Source organism: Lonchura striata, chromosome 13, assembly GCF_046129695.1.
Source record: "Lonchura striata isolate bLonStr1 chromosome 13, bLonStr1.mat, whole genome shotgun sequence".
NCBI classification, from domain to species: domain Eukaryota; kingdom Metazoa; phylum Chordata; class Aves; order Passeriformes; family Estrildidae; genus Lonchura; species Lonchura striata.
In genome coordinates this window covers 7,734,538-7,751,837 of record NC_134615.1, presented here as the reverse complement: position 1 = coordinate 7,751,837, position 17,300 = coordinate 7,734,538, and the positions used below count along the sequence as shown (strand labels likewise).

Sequence of the window (17,300 nt, the reverse complement as noted above, 5' to 3'; positions counted from 1 at the left end):
TTGTAATTAGGATGCCTTAGCTTTAGTGATACACTGAGTGTGCCAAATTTCTTCAGATTTACCACCCTTACCGAGTTTGAAGCCAAAGTTTGGTGAACTGACTTTTCTTATCTATATGGTTGAAAAAATCTTAAGAATAATTTAGTTAAATGCATGCTACAATAAAACACAAGCAGAATTCTCACTGTAATTTGGAAATCAGATCTTGATATCTGGATTATTCTTGCTACAGGTAAAGACCAATTACTTTGAGTCATTTTTATAGTATCACAAGAAGAAAAAACCTGTTTTACCTCTTTTGTGTCTTTTGACTTGTAGTAACTGAACATCCTTTTATTTATAATGTGAATGTAGAGCTAGAAAAGGAGGTTATGTAAAGATGCTCAGTTTCATTAACAGTTCTGTTTTATACACCTCTGTGTATAAATCTAAAACCACACAACCTAATAAAGTTATCTGTAAATGTAGGAAGAAGGAAAGTCCAAGAGTAAACACAAGGTAAAGTCTCCAAATGCCTACGAGACAAGAAAATCTGTAATAGACTCAATGCTTGGACAAAAGCACTTAAAGAAAACAGCATGTTCAAGAGTTCTTTTACTCGTTTTTTCTTTCCATCATTTGGCACAAATCCAAGGCACATCAGAAAATCAGATTAACTCATAAATTATTAGAAAAATAAACACATTACCCTCAAATCCAAATGCCACTTGACATTTTACTTCTTAGATTAAAAAGTTATCTGAAAAACCCAGCATGCTTATCTTGCAGCTTTGTATTTTGCCAGGTAGTTTACTAATACCACAGTTAAAAGAAAGATAATTATCTATACAAATAGTTCATGAAATAAAATGCAAGCTGGATGTGATGAGCCAAGAATAAAAAGATTCTGCAGTGAAAAACCTGGCTTGTGCTATTTACAGTTTGTCCTCCCATAACCAAACAGTAGAAAATGAACTTCCAAACTAAGCAGCCACTTGGTAGTTCCCTGTGAGCTTTCAGTTCTTCAGTGATCACCCCTGGGAATGGGGCAAGATTTGGCCTATTCCAGCCAGCGCTCACTGACGTGAGAAGTACCTTTCATAGTGGAAATTTCACCTTTTTAATAGTCCAGAGCAGGCTCTGAAGCTGTTCTGTCTGTGGATGTTGCCCAGGATCAGAATCATGAATACTTGTGCATTTTTGCATTACTTCCTTTAGAGGAAGGAAAAAGCAACTCAGATGCATGCTACAATAAAACACAAGCAAGCACCTTGTGCTTGCTTCTGCTTTTTTATTAGGCTGTGAACAGCAAGTCCAAAGTTTAGTTTTGTCAAGGGCTCCCCACTTTTTCCCCAGTATCTTGGCTCCCCTGAAAGAACTTGATGTTGCAGCTCCGGTACAGGGGAGCATTGCTGAGATATTAGATTGCATCCCTTCACATTAGTAATGCAGATGTTACGGACTATTGTTTGTCCAGCTACTGAACTATACAGAAATATATACTATAATGGTTTGTAACATTACAATAAAAATAGAGACATTTCAATTACCTCTGGCAATAAATACCTTGTTATCCAATATATCTTTTTATATATATAAATATATTTATATTTAATTCTCAATGTAGTGATAAAAACTGAAAACGCAAAAATTATTCAAAGACTTTTAAAACAAAGTGGGTGGCTGAAAAATACAATACAGGGTTTCATTTGGTTTACTGTTACATAGAACTTTTTAATAAGTGCTGAATAGAATAGGAAAGTAATTTTGCTGTCTTCATCTCCCTTACGTCCCTGTTAGTGAGATCAGTAATGATCTGGCTGTGTGGTCACCTCCTGCATGAACAGAGGAGTCGGGCCCCAGGGTGCCAGAACATTCCAGCTGTGCTACAGAGCCTGTGTCTGCCCTGAACTGGGTGTGTGACATCTGAGCGCAGCAAGGGCTGCTGAAATTCACAGCACCGACCTCAGCCTCGGCCTTCCGGGCCGCGCTTCCCTTCAGAGATCCGAGCCTGCCCCGTGCCAGTCGCGGGAGCGCGGCGCGCCGGGCCCGGCCGGGCTGCCGGAGCCTCCCTCGCTGCCCTGCGCTGGCAGCGGCACCGCGACCATGTGTCTGCGCTGCGTCAGCGTGCTCCTCTGAGGAGCTGCCGTGCCAGCATCATCTTCCACAAACTCGCCGCTGCACCCCCAGCCAGCCACCTCACCTGTGCTCTGCTCCAGCGTTCCAACCGATTTGAGTTTGCTTTTATCAAAGCTTTTAATAGCCATCTGTGAGGGGAGAGACATGGTACGTTAAAAGCATTATCTATTATATTATATATCTCTTCATTAAGAAGGAAAATTAATATATTATTTCTTGAACATTATTATCACATTAATTTCATGACACTGAGAACACAGTCAAGATTTAAAATAGCATACTTTGTAAGAGAGTAATTATATTTGGGCTACAACGAGAAAACAAGAAGCCAGCCTGCCCCAGGCTACACACACATCAGTACCAGACCTGAGAACAACAGACATTCCAAAACTTATCTTCACCTCACTATCCCAGCAGCATCCCAACTCTAGTTCTAAATACCATTTGTAGTGCAAGTCTCAATGCACTTGAAATTAACAGCCATTTCTTTTACTATTAAGAAAAGTGGAAGTAGTAACAGACAGGGTCACCCGGGGACTGCTGAAGGCAAAGGCAGTTTTCCCTGCTTCCAGAGGTCACCTGTCAGGGAAGAGACACCCACCCTCCCCACCCCTTAGTTCCTCTTTCTCGTTGTTCCAAATATTCGTATCTTCCATTTCTACACCTGCTCCTGTTTCTTCTGTACAGAGTGGGTGCCTGGCCTGGATTACTGGCCACTCTGCAAATGTTAAAATAACCAGAAGAAATAAAGATAATGCAAGCATGATAATGACAGATCTAAGACAAGAATGAAAGGAGAAAGTAGCTTTTTTACTGAAATAATGGTAATAATCTCTAAAAAGCTGCAGACAGAGGTTATTTAAATCCACATTTAAATCCACTAACAATTCAGAGCTGTATGGACTCATGAATTAGTTCAGCCACAGCTGTATGAACTCACAACCACAGAACAGGGCTGGAGTGCTCTGTATCAGTGTCACATACTAGTTTTCTGACACCTGTGTACTGAAATGACATACTGCCTTCTGTGAGCCACAGTTATAAAATGTAAATCCCAAGTTATATAGTGGAATATGATCATTTAGAAAGAATTATTAAAATATTACAGCTTTATAGAATTAATATTCTCAAGGCTTTTGGCAAATAGTCTTCTAAGGGCTGTAGAAAAAGGAAGAGTATCTCATTTTCCAGAAGGATATGAGCTGCAGAGTCTGCATTTCCAAAGCTGTGTCAGATGGTCAGCTGCTGGACTAACCTGGTACAAACTGTTTTGTTTTGGACAGATCATTTTTCTCTTGATTCAGTGCTCTGAAATGGCCCAGCAGAAGATGCAAAGAGAGTCAAAGCCAGTGTAAAGGAGGCAGAATGAGCACAAGCTCTGGGGAAGGCAGCATCTAGCAGCTGGTGTGGGTGGGTGTCACTGCACCCCTAGCAGAGGTGAATCTATTACATATATCTGTGTCACAGCTGACAGTGCAACATGCAGTTTGCTGTCACTCTTGCAAACAGCCTCCTCTTACAAGCAGACTTAAAGCAAACTCTAATTTCAACCTACTGAAAAATGTCTCCCTTGCCAAAGCAAGCTATAGCTCCAAGAAGCTGCAGAGTTTTTCAGTTCTAGGTTTTGCTGGACAGGACACAGAAAACAAGACAAGTTTCTCTTCAGCCTGCAGTAAGACACTTAAGAAATTGAAAAGAATGAAGTGTTCAAGAGGTGTCATAGAAACACCACTGAAGTTTGAACAATGATGAAATGAGCAATTTGGCAAACAGGTCAGAACTTGTGTGATTCAATTACCATCACTAGTAAATTTTCTCTAACATGTACCCAGCATAATAGCAGAGCAACAAACATAACTGCTGTAATATAAGAATAGTCTGAGCAAGTGTTTCCACTTACCTGGTGCAGTAAGTGACAGTCAAAATTAGGGACACTTTTATCTCTTGTTATTGTTCTCCGTAAGTGTTTTTCTCTGAAAAAGATTTTAAAGAAATCAAATTAAAATGTCTTCACATAAGCCTTTTATAAAGGACTCTCTCTCAGAAGCTCCACAAGGTGGAACTGTCTCACCAGAGACAGGCATCTCCCTGACAACACCTTCCCAGAATTACAGCCTATTTGTATTCCCTGTATTTTACTATGGAATATATATTAGGGCTTAAAAATATATTGAGCAAAACCCAAGCAATGAGTGAACACCACTACAATATGCTTAACTAATGGTACACAAGTATTAGTGCAATCCCAGTTTTAGATACATTTTCCCTCCCTCACCACCCCAGTGAGCTTGTCATGCCCAGAATATCTGCCTGGGGATGTGACAATGCCAGCCCTGCAGGATTAACATCCACTGGCACATCACCATGTCATGGGTAACCACCCCGGACCCATTTTGGGACTTCGTTAGCAGCTGCACTTCACCTTTTGCTTATGGGAAACAACAAACACACTCTGAGCAGGCTTCTCTGCTTACTTGTTAAATCTGTTAATTGATTCGACCAGTTGAAGTTGTCTGCTTATGGGATCATCGGCTTCCTCACAGGGCTTAGGGTGCACTGGGGGTTTAAAAGAACAGGCAGCTAAAATTATAACTGGGTGTCACTTAGGAATTAAAAAACACAGTTGTGATTTTAAATTGAACGTAAAATTGTAACAGTGCTAAACTTGAATTAGAGTGGTGATTTGTCTTTTGAAATTTTAAAACTTTTAAGTTGCAGAAGTAGCCATTCTTTCTCAGATTATTACAACTGGCCAAGCTTCTGAAAAGACTGTAATTCTGGACTTTGAGGCCCCGAATTCCAGTTTTTACCAACCTGAATTTAAACAGAGATGCTAAACCACATATTCATTAGTATTACTCACTCATATCTTCTATTGCTCTTTTAGAACTATTCAAAATATTTGAAATAACTATTCTCAATTTTAGATGTCAGCACACTGTGATTAATTGTGATTTCCTATTAACCAGACATTTGCAATCTTTCTGAGAGAAGGAAGCAAGAGTTACTTTGAAAACTCATGGATGCTGAAATGGGCACTCCTGCTCCTCATCTTCTCTGATTCCTGCTTTGCAGCCTCCCTGTTTTCTTTCTACAGTCCTGGTGGCATCGTGTCCTTTGCAGGGGACACAGCTTTTCTTACATCCCCAGGGTAGTGAACTTGAAAATTCACCTGATAAACTTCTGAGCCAGCATAATGGAAGCAGTGGATAAGGCAGATCAGAAGCTGGGGGTGAGAGGTGAGGAGGAATCTGTGGTCCTTAAGCTCCATCTCAGGGGTTGCTTAGGCACATTAAGATAGGGCCATGTGTCAAATCCTTTAAGGAGTGAAATAACTTTGCATCATTGAATATAACACATAATGTTATTGCTATTAAAAAGGGGAATGTCAGAGTTAGCACTGCAAGATAAAAGGTATTAAAAGGATGGTTACTCATCCTTCCCCAGGCACTGGGGCCCTGCCGCAGCCCAGCTGTGCTGGCACTGCACCTTGTGGCCACACTGTGCCACCTCCTGCCACTTGCTCAAAGTCCTCTGCAAGCTGTGCTGGAAGGTTCACAGTCACCTCTGTAGCTCTCATTTCTGTCCCAAAACATGAGAGACAGTAACTAACAAAGAGTCACTCCCTGACCTGTTTTAGGGCAGTATAAATGACACCCAAAAGTCATTTAAATCTGTTTTGCTTTTCACTGAAATGCACAGTTCCTACATGGCTAATTATATAATCTCAAATGTAGTGTGTTTTTACCTTTAAATGGTTTTGTAGGTAAAACTTATACATGTACCCCAAAGTAGGTGAAAACTAAGTTTGAAGCAGTGGCATGAGTAGAATACAAAGTCTGCTGCATTTAGTTACAGTATTTTAGGTGTTAGCTATCATAAATATGTAAAACAATTGACTGTTCTATTATTATATGTATAGCAATTACATAAAATGCTTTATACAATCACCCATTAATTCCTAAATCCCTTTTTATTCATACCAATGGAAATATCACAGGTACCTTTTTTCCTTATCTTGCCAGTAATGTGCTGCTCACTCTCCTTCTCTCCCTCTGCTGATGTGGGGACACAGCTTGGTGCTGCTTCCAGCAAATTCATGATGTTTGAATTCTTGATTTTAAGAGTTTCCATTTTCACCATTATTAAAGAAAAACAACAGTACAATTTAGTATTCAGTCTGTGCAGAGTATGCTAATAATGCTTGTATGAATCAATACAACACATATAAAATAATTCATAAAAACAAACTTGAAATTCTATAATTCTGAGTAGGGACAAAATCAATGTTCCACAAAATACACTTTAAAGCAGTGAGTAAAGTGTTGGAGTTGTGATCTCTTATTTTAAGCTGTATTACTTATGGGTAAGCCAATTTCAGTTCAAATGGTAACATCCATACCAAAATTGATTCAGTACAGAGTTTTGTGGTCATTAAGCTACATCTCAGAGGCCATTTAAGCACATTAAGATAGGAGTTATGTGTCAAATCCTTTAAAGAGTGAAATAATTCTGTATCATTTAGTATTACATATAATGTTATTGCTATTAATAAAGAGGAAGGTCAGAGCGATCTATTGCAAGATAAAAGGAATCAAAAGGCCTGCAGGGCAGAAGATGGTGGGTGAGACAAGGAACGTTGCTACCAGTGCAAGTGACCAGTGCAACGTGTTCATTTGCCTACATCCAACATTGCTTCTGCTCTCTCTGCCACTACAGAGACTTTAACATTAATTTTATTTAGCTCTGTGCTCCCACTCTTCCTAGACTCATCCTTTTAGCCTAGGATAACTCATTCCAGAGAGGCAGCACTCACGGGCTGGGCGCAGTCGGCCGCGCCCCGGTCCCGCAGGGCTCCGTGCCGCAGCAGCGCCGCGCTGCCCGCGCCGTCCGAGGGGTTGGCGGAGGCTCCGCGCTGCACGGAGGAAACCGCCGTGAGCAAGGAGCCACAAGAACCCACCCGGCCACGTTCCCGCCCCATCTCATTGCCACAGCTTCAGGGATCAGCTCATTTCGGTTTCGCACGTATCTGTTACATATTCCAAGCTTTAGAGAAACCCCCAACCCTATGTGATAGAATCCCAGGCAAGAAAACCTGCACCTGACACATAAAAGTTCCATAAAAACAGCTACCTGTACAATAGCAAGGTAATATTTATCCAATTAACATCTGTGAAGGGATGGGATTGAAAGGAATAAATTTAGAAAAACTCCTATTTCTTTCCCCAAGTATTTTTGACAGAGAAATGCTTAACTAAAAATACTGATCCTGAGTACTGGATAAATACAGATATCACATAAGAAATACCAGCAAAACACTGTCTTCAGTGATCTTACCTGCAACAACAGGGCAGCAGTCTCATAGTGACCATTCAAGCATGCATAAATTAAGGGAGTATTTCCATATACATCCTTTTTATTTAGTTTAGCATTGTAATCCATCAGACACTTTACCACCTATTGAAAGAAGTAACAGCTTTACTCTTACTGAGTAGGAGTACTGAGTTATTGAGTATGACACTAATTTTCATACTTTAACACCCACTTTTAAAAAAGAAAAATTAAGCAACTACAAAAAAGGCCAGAAAATAAAACTCAAGGTGCGTGAAAAATAAATAGAACCAGTAACTTAACAAAACAAAACCACCACAGCAGCAGCATCCTTTTCCAAAGTCATCACAATACTTGGAAGTTCTTTATACTGTAATTACCCCATGAACTAATCTACAACTATCCCATGAATTAACCTACAACTCTGAGTTGTATTCCTTGCTTCCCTAGTGCCTTGGTTTTCCTTGCTTTCCTAGTGCTTTGTCTTCCCATCATTTTCAAAATTCTTTTTTTTCCCCTCCTGAAATTTTCAGCTCCTTATTTTTAAAATCCTAATTTTCTGCTTTTCTGCATCTTTCCATTTATCTTTTTGCCCCTGCTTTTTCATATTTATTATTTTCCTGTCTCATTTACTCTCCCTTCTGTATTGACAACCCTCTTCCAATAGGCTTATGCTTCTCCTTCAGTGCTTTTACTTCCCTGACTCAAAGTGAGGGATGAGTTATCTGCTGCCTCAAAGCTGCACTCCACACATGATCTAATTAAGAAGTTGAAAATACAGTAATTATTCAGTACTGTCGCTACTGAAGATACCAAGACACACAACCCAGAGAAGGTACAGAGGAATGAACACAGAAGATTCAGGTGCACAAGGAATGTTTAAAGCATTTGAAATATGACAGAAGGTTTTTGAATCATGTGCATTAAACCAGTATTTTAAGTCATATATGGTTATATACATAAGTCATATATGTTTCTATAAGTCATATATGCTTTTATAAAGAAAAGGTGTCTATGAAATGATTTCAGCTCAAAGTTCCCCTTTCCCTCTGGGGATTTTAGACACCGAAAACAAAAGCCAGAACCACCGAACTCATTTTCTCTGCTCGGGGTTGCTGGTTTCCCCAGGCAGGTTGGGGTGGGTGCCAGGGGGCAGCGGGGTTTGTGGCAGGGCAGGGTTACCTGGGCGTGTCCCCTCTGGCAGGCCAGGTGCAGGGGAGCTGCCAGCTGCGAGTTCTCGGCGCTGGCGCCGGCGCCGTGGCGCAGCAGCAGCGACACCAGCTCAGTGTGCCCGTGCAGAGCAGCCATGTGCAGCGGGGTGAAGCCCTCCTGGTTTGAAACATTCACCCCCAGCCCGTTGGCACAGACCTTGGAAAACTTCTGGTGAGGAAAACACACAATAAAACTATAATCATGCTTTATTTTTAATTCGTGAAATAGCCAAATATCTGCTAAGTTGGGCAGATGTGCATTACAAGAAATTCTGCTAGAGTCTAATTTGAGGCCTTCAGAAAAAGTCAGTGAAGCAGAGCAGTTTGGTGGTATTTTTCAACAGTAAATTAATTTTATTGTTATCTCTTTTCTTCCAATGTGATAACTTCATGGAGAGCAATCCTAGGCAAAGTATTCATGACATTAAAAAGTGGCTAAAGCAGCACAGGTTGAGACATAAGTAAAACTGAAAGTTTTTATATAGCTGTTAGGATGCTCATACTGGATATGAGGCAGTGTTAATAAGTTACTTTCATTTATACAGATATTTATGCTCTTTGAGACAGACATTAAACACCTCTTATTGCTACATGAAGCTTGGGGTAATAAGGATACAAACTAAAATTAATTTAATTCACCTGGAAGCCAAGAGCAGCCCAGAAAGAAGACTCCCTGGGGGAATCAGGATAAGGAAAGCAACTGGAGGACAGTTTACCCAGCTGTACAGAACATCCTCTGTCACTCCTCTTGCAAACTGTGCCTGCATGACATTTACAGTGGTGCACAACCTTTCATCCTGTGCTTTCACGTGTGCCTGCCTAACACAGGGGTTAGGATTAACTAACAAGTTCCTTCTTCTCATTCAGCAGGCAAGTAAATGCCACAGCAGATGCCATTCCCCTCCCCATCAGCAATAAAATGAGCTTTATGGATTCTGGCATCTTTAGCACCTGATCTCTGTCCTGAGGGCACGGGGACACCCCTTACCAGAGAAGAAAGCACGGTGTAAATGTGAAGCATTCAAGGACAACAGCACACTTTAAGCCTGCACAAAATAAACCTGTGGTGGCAGTGGGGAATTCAGAAGCTAAACCATCTCACAGTGCTGTTAACCCCAAAGCAGCCAATAAACTGAAAATTTGTACTTAGGTTTATTTTGCAATGACTTATCCAGTCATGTACCCCTTCAGACACCTCCTGGAAGGCAAGTTATAGAATTTCCATTTCCAAAAAGCTGGGATTGTTCCTTATGTAAAACAACAACAACAAAAAACCCAAACCAGAACCACATACACACACACACAAAAAAAAAAAAAAAAAACCAACAAAAAAAAAACCCCCAGAAAACCCCCAAAAACCAACAAACCAAAAAAACCATAGAAAGAGTGCATTGTAAAGCCTTGTTCTATTTTACAGTGTGGTAATTTAGGGGGAAGGAAATCTTAGCAACTGAAAAGAAAGTCTTTGTATTTATATGAGATCTCTGAAGAGGCTTTAGATATGGCTTGTAGAAAAGATGCCATGCAATTAAAAAAAAGACTTCATCAGCATTACATGGATTCTGGGATTAGCAGGTATTCCTTGCTGAACTGATTACTAACAGGTAAGTAGATATGCTGTGCCACTAGCAGTGTACACTAAAGAGAATCAGAGGCTTAGAAAAGAATGTTTATTCAAAGTGGCCCAAACCTTCCGGACAGCACTCCACATATCCTAAAAGCAAACTGTGACTCTTTCTCAATCCATTAGACATTGTGCAAGTCCATGAACACCATTCCTGTATCCAAAATGTTCAACAATTCCATTAAAAAAATAACAATTTCATACTATCAGATAAAGTGTGAAAATCTGTATATAGTTAATTTATTTTTAGACAGAGAAACAGACATGCTGGGCAATATGAATTCTATTTCCCTGGAGCTAACACATTGCAAGCATATAAATTACTCTTTTTACAGAATGAATATTCCAACCTTTTGTGCTGGCCCACATTTTGAGCACTGGCATAATGGATGGCAGAATTCTGGTTTCGATATACTGGCTGTGTCATCCTCATCTTCCAAGTCTTCTTCCACCCACTCCAAGAGGTAACGGACCTGGCATAAAAAGCAATTCCTTCTTTATAAAGTCCAAAAGTTCCCTGTCCTAACAGATGTGCACACGTAGACAAGTCAGAATTGACAAACACACACTTGTGAGTCTCTCAGGGGGAGCACACAGCTACCTCCTGCCATCACCTGCCCACAGGCCAAATTAAAAAATCAAGTGTTATTGTTGACAAAGCAGCTGGGAAGTTCTCCAAGTACAGTGAAGTGAATTATAAATGACTTCCTGCTGCCTAATCACAACTGCAGTGCTCACCCACTCCCAAACACTCCACATCCTTTTAGCTCAGACGATTTGTGCTAGCTCATATCAATGTGAATTCTGCTTCATCTTTTGATTTAAAGAACATAAGGGAAGACAAGGATGACAACATTTAACTGATACCCAAAACTTCGTAGTGGCACTGACTTTCCTTAGGTCTGTCACTTAGGAGTTGGACAATTTCACTTTTTTCTCAATGTGCAATGCCTCATTTTTGAGAGAGAGGCCCTTCAGTGAAGTCTTAGGGCTCAGGGCATTCATGTGCAACTTGCAAACAGTGATGCTTAGGGCATTTACATTTGACATTACATTCAACAATGTACTGTTTAAGCAGTACATTTTTACCTTGAAATTCATTAATCTACATTTCACTAAAGACATTTTAGAATTAGCAGTGATTGCATTAAGTCTCCATTACTACTGGACCAAGCCAAGAGCTCTACAGTTGCTAGTCCAAGGGAATGGGGACAGTAGGAATTCTGAGACATCCCTCCCACTCTGTTTACTCTCACTTGTCACAGGTTCTGCTCCTCACCACTGAGCTCTGGGAAAACAACACATCCATGTCCTAGCCACTAAAACACATGCAGCTACAACAAACCCTAAAAGCCAGGAAGGGCCCTATACCTGATTCTGAATTATAACATATTTGAGCCTGAAAAGGGATGTTTTTTACAGATTATTGCTTTCCCTGCAAACTCCATGTTGTTCTCTGCAGTAAAGAAAATCTCTCAAGCCTGCCTGTTTATAGAAGGCCAGCTCAGCAAAGCTTTACTAATTGCTACATTTGTACATGTCTAAAATAAGCAGAACTGTCACTTCACTTCCCTCTTTCCTTGAAGACTCTTACAATTGATTTCTTCCTCCTCCTGGGACAGCCCAATCCTGCTGCTTGCATCATCCAGTGCACAGCTCCCAACATACAGATACCAGTGTCTCCCAAAAACCTGAACACACTACTCCAGTGCTCACCTCTTTATAATTACACTGCAGCAGCCATTCTTCCTGGTGTAAAGGTATTTTTGGTCAAAATACTAACTGTACTTTCAAGCAGACACACACTGAACCACCTCAGGAGATTGCCCAGTCTCATTTGCCAGGTAATTTGTCACCTGAAAGGTTCTTTACACTGCTGGGTTACTTTGGAATACTCAGCTGATCACCCTGGGTCTCTGTTCCCTCACTCCAACCTTTCAGCTGCTCCACAGCACTGATTTCAGACAGAGATTTGCTTTTTTAGTGTGGTAGATTTGCACATATCCTTCCCACTGAACAGGCTGGATACAAGGAAAGCTCCAAATCCAGTAGCTATGCTGAGACAACACCAATGACATAATAATGTTTCTTTTTCTTAAGTCTTCCAGTTTCACAGCACTTTTATAATGCCTCCTTTCGCAAAGCTCAGTTGGCTGTCACAGCAAACATCTACAGCAGCCCTAATGACCAGGTTGCTGTGGCTGTTCCTATGGAGACAGACCTCAGGCTGTCAGAACAAGGTCAGAGTTCTTAAATACTTGTGGCTTTTTAATAGACATGCAATCTGTAACCTTTGCCATCCAGCTGGATGATTCTCCTTGTATGAACAGCTTCACATGAACTTCAGTAATGAGGAAAGTAAAGCCACAAAAGAGAAGGTGATTCTGTCATCTGAATGCACAGACTGGATTTCTATATGCTTTTCATTGCTGGTATCTATTGAGCAGTGCTAGATACTGATTTCCCAGCAAATTAGAGCACTGTACTTAATTTTCTTGATGAAGTTTAGATTTTCACAAAGTGGGTGAAAAGTTAACTGCAATACATGTACATTTACTACTGGCCAGGAAAATGGAAAATATCACTATTGTATATGTTACTGCTTCTTGAAATGACTTAAGGGCTCGCTTGGAAATAATTACTTACATTAAGTCACATTGTAAACTAGGACAATGATACCTACTCAACAACTGAACAGTTCTTTGCTCTATCAGTTAATAAATTGTTTCTATCATCTCAGTGGAATAAAACAGAAGAGACACAGAATTAACGTGGCACATATTTTGCAACATGGGTTTTCTATCTTCTGATGACTCTATGAGGCTTCATTGGCATTTGTAACTCCTGGTAAAAACCAACCCAAACTGGTTTTACAGAACATGCACCCAATGGAGCAAACCTGCATTCTCACACAGCTTTATTGTTTTGTTCTGTGAACTACAATAAAATCAAGAAATCTACAACCTTGCACACATTCCCAAAAGCAAAACTCCTAAAGATTCCTGTGTCATCTTCAATGTTTCAGTAGAATGACATTGGAAGTATCTTATTTTTTAAGGAATAAAGGCAATAATAAATTAAAGAAGAACAATAATAAATAAAAGAAGACAGGTGCCCCACAAATAGCATCTCTCTGCTGACTAGTGTAACCTGAATTTCCTCTTTACATGAGATTATTACACAAAACATTCTCCAACTTGATACTGTTTACAAATAACTTCCTCAATTTGAATAGGATAAAAAGGAATTCAGTAATATTCAACAGCCACATTAACACTCACCATTTCCAGATCTCCATCAGCAACTGCTCTCAGGAGTTTTTCTACCTGTGTATGAAGAAAATTATTTATTTGCTTTGTTAGTATGAAGCAGAACACAGAAAATCCTGTGTCCTTTGCTAACTTCCTACGCTCATGCTGTATGATTACTGCTGGCCACTTTATGAAACAGAATCTGCACAAGGCCTGTGGCCATTTGATGATCTCTGACTTGTTTAGTTAAGCAGTATTTATCTAAATAGAGGATATGTGGCCTACCCATAAACAAAGCCATGCAAGCTGATATATATTATTATGCTGCTCCAGCAAGAGCTGCCCTGTGCATTTCTGTGTGAACCTAATGTTAAAAATCCCTGCTCAAGGCCAATTCCTTCCCTAATACACACTAACACTGGTTGGACTCTTGCAGAGCTATGCTACTCTAATTATCCAGCACACAGCTTCAAATATATTGATACCAGTGTCTCCCAAAAACCTGAACACACTACTCCTGTGCCCATCTCTTTATAATTCCAGTGTACAGTATAATTACAGGAACACAAAGCTATTTGAGAAACAACAGTTTAAGATGAAAAAGACGCTTTCCAATTGTGACTTTTACATCTGCAGATAACTGGTTTAATCCTGTGTTAAAACCCAAACATTTACATATCTAACTTGACTGCAAGTATGAAATTTGTTTTCTTAGTTAAAATCTGGGAAGATATAAATACCAAAGGGTGTGCATTAGGACAAGCAGCAGCATTAGCCCATTTTAGCATAAGGTGAGGCCACGGCCTGCTCAGGAGCTCTGCAGGGGGAGCAGACATGTGAGGGAAGAAGAGCTGAAGATGCTCTGCAGAGCACTGGTGCCATTGCCCTGAGCCCTCAGGCTGCTTGGGAAAGCAGGAGGAGGAGATTAACTTGTCCCTTCACTTCTCTAATTCTCTACTCTCACGTGAAGGAGTCGAGATCCAGCCTGACAAGAAAGGGAAAGGTGCCAGCCAAAGGGTAGGGAGAGTCCATCAGTCCTCCCACAATTCGCCTGGCTGTGCAGAGTGTCAAGAATCATTTAATAAGCTTTGTGAAAGTCTGTTTTGGCATTATAGCAAATTATTGCAGCGCTGTGCTAGAACCACTGAAGATGCTAATGGGTAAACACACTTGTTTCTATAGCAAGGAACACCTTGCAAGGTGGAGACGTCATGGAGTGACAGCTTCAGTCACATTTCAATCTTCATATGGAAATTGCCACCTTGCTTAGTGTGACAGTGGTGTTTGGCAAGGCAAACAAGGAAGAATGAGACTGAAGTTTGTGTTTTATTGCTCTGATCTCTTTCTTCAGGGTTTTAGATGAAGAACAGGACACAAACAGCTGAAAGATCAGAAGCAAGATTAAATCTCTCCATTTTTATCTCTTCTTAGGAACACTGTTAAGTTTGGGTTGATTACTACCTTTCTAATACAGGATGAAGGTCCTTGAAGTAATGCACTGGTCACTCTGGGCAGAATCTATGATTCTTTTGATTTTAATTTCCTAACTTTGAATGTCTAAAAGTCAGCTGTCTAACCCTCAACCAGACATTTTATTTTTAAATTCCCTCTACAAAACAGAAGGCAGTCAACAAATAACACCTGAGTGCAACTCAGGTCAAACTAAACATGTCTGAGATGAACTGCTCTCTGAAGTAAATTTCCTTCCACTGACTGAGGAGGGGAAATAGATGTCTGAAGTGAAGACAACTGTCTTCCAGAAGCTGAGTGAGCTGAATCCCAATCTCTCCACATACACAGCTAAAATGGACTATATACCCAAGGGAGGTCTGTGCCTCCCCTAAATTTCCCCTAATCATACAGAATATTGTCACTGGAGAATGTAAATGTCTTCAGGATTTTTCAGGAGTCACCTTATGCCATACAAGATGCCTAACAGTAATAGCAGAGACATATAAGCCCTGATAATTTCTTTCCAAAAATAACAACTTTGTTAAGTAATTTCTTTAGTACTTTCTTAAAGTACTAAAAGCTGCCTCAGGCCCCAGCAGTGGTACATTTGTTAGGCAGCTTATAGATAATTTATTAAGAGTACTTAGGGCAAAATGTCTGCTCCATGCATTTCCCCATATTTCCAGTTTGTTTCCACACTCTTCCATGGAACAGAACCTTCCTTTAAATGTAAAAATAGAATAAACAAATCTATTGCAATTCACCTGCATAGCCAGTTTTTCAGCTGCTGAAGAGAAACTAAGCATGGATATATTAGTTCCAACAGAACAAGTCCCAAATTTACAATCCTGGCTCTTTCACTCTCTCTTTTCTAAGTCATAATAAACAAGCCACTATTGACTGGCTCACTTAAGAGTTTAATTCAGTATTGATTAATCAAGGTCTGAGTGGATCCCCTTAATCCAAGATGCAAACCTTGAAATCTGGAAAACTGACAGTATCAGTTTCCCATTATTCCAGTGGTGTTTCCTTCCTGGAGCTCTCTCAGTACCAGGCTCTTGCCTCTTTGAGCAGGGAGCCCAGGTGAAACTTGGCAAACAGAAATCAACTAAAGCTGGATTACAGAGAAGGTCATTAACCCCAAGGACCTCAGGTGTAAGCAGTTTGTAATCTTTTTCCCTGGTGTGAACTACAGTCTTAGTAGTTGGGTGTGATAAATTTATTCCTTCAAAGAAAAAGTAAATCCTCAGTCTACAAGGAGAACTTATTTAGAGAGTTTAACTCTGTACAAACAGGGAGGTACAGCCCTACACTGAGCTCTCCTAGAGCAACTCAAGTGTGAAATCATATTGTCCACTCAAAATTTGCATCTTTGTTTTTTTGCTAGAAGTTTCAGTTCTCTTTAAACACTGAAGAAATAAAATCTTCTAATACCAGGAAAAGGAAGAAGTTGAATGTAATGGTGATACTGAGAGAAACACACATACTTAGGGAGGTCAATTTGGAAAAAAAAATTAATAGGTAGACTAGGAAAAATAAAAAGACTCATCAGAATGAGTGGTGATATGACAGTCTTGGGAAGGGGCAACAAAGTGTGGATCTGAAATCCCACAGGAAAAAATTCAGAGGATGCCATCTGGTGAGGACAGAGTAAAATCAGCAAACACATACATGCAAGATATTTAATATATAGTCTGTACTTCTTCACTTGTTACAAATTGATTCCCATGCCTATTTGAAAGCATGTCTTAACATTCCAGTTTGTTGTTTGCCAGCATGCCTGTACTAGTCTTTTTTCTCTGACAGATTTTCTAAGCTAACAGTGGCACTTAATTCCTGGATGGGACAGCTAGGTTCTTGGGGCACTGTACTTTGGTAAACCTCAACAAATTCTCAAATTACGTAGTTAACTTCAATAAATATGAACAACTACTTCAGAGATGGTGTCAATTTTCCCCCAGCAATAACCAACAGAGCACTTGAAACCACACAAAAATAAGTACTGAGATGACAAGCCTCAGAGGACAGAAGTTACTATTTTCCAAACCAGACAAAAGGCTATTCCTGAAGAAGCAGTTGAAAACTCTGTGGCAAATTATTACTCTTATAGCTTCCTTCACTTTGCTTACTGTCAAAACCTGTACCTCAGTCTTACCTCTTTATAACTGTTTTTTGCTTCTTCTTGCCTTATATCAGTTGATGCTGATGATAGGCTTGAGACAGATGATCCTCTGCTGAAAGTTTCTGTTGAGTGCTGAGGAGACCTAAGCGGTGACTTACAGTTGGAAAAAAACATATAAAAATCAAACAAAC

General features: G+C 40.1%; 1 protein-coding gene across 5 annotated transcripts in view; it reads right to left on the bottom strand.

The window, feature by feature from the left end:
• Positions 1-579: 579 nt before the first annotated feature.
• ANKRD27 (ankyrin repeat domain 27) overlaps positions 580-17,300 on the bottom strand; it is a 54,494-nt gene continuing 37,773 nt past the window's right edge. For 3 of the 5 annotated variants that reach the window (XM_021540895.2, XM_021540904.2, XM_021540922.3), the window contains 10 exons: positions 17,143-17,262; positions 13,566-13,610; positions 10,635-10,757; positions 8,632-8,829; positions 7,456-7,575; positions 6,935-7,033; positions 6,123-6,231; positions 4,593-4,674; positions 4,019-4,091; positions 580-2,246 (listed from right to left, as the gene is read on the bottom strand). In XM_021540895.2, coding sequence (XP_021396570.2) covers positions 1,977-2,246; positions 4,019-4,091; positions 4,593-4,674; positions 6,123-6,231; positions 6,935-7,033; positions 7,456-7,575; positions 8,632-8,829; positions 10,635-10,757; positions 13,566-13,610; positions 17,143-17,262 — 1,239 coding nt within the window. In that variant the 3' untranslated portion in view covers positions 580-1,976. Of the gene's footprint in view, positions 2,247-3,666; positions 4,092-4,592; positions 4,675-6,122; positions 6,232-6,934; positions 7,034-7,455; positions 7,576-8,631; positions 8,830-10,634; positions 10,758-13,565; positions 13,611-17,142; positions 17,263-17,300 lie in introns of those variants that run through there. The other 2 variants (XM_021540916.2, XM_077786295.1) reach the window with 2 other exon arrangements.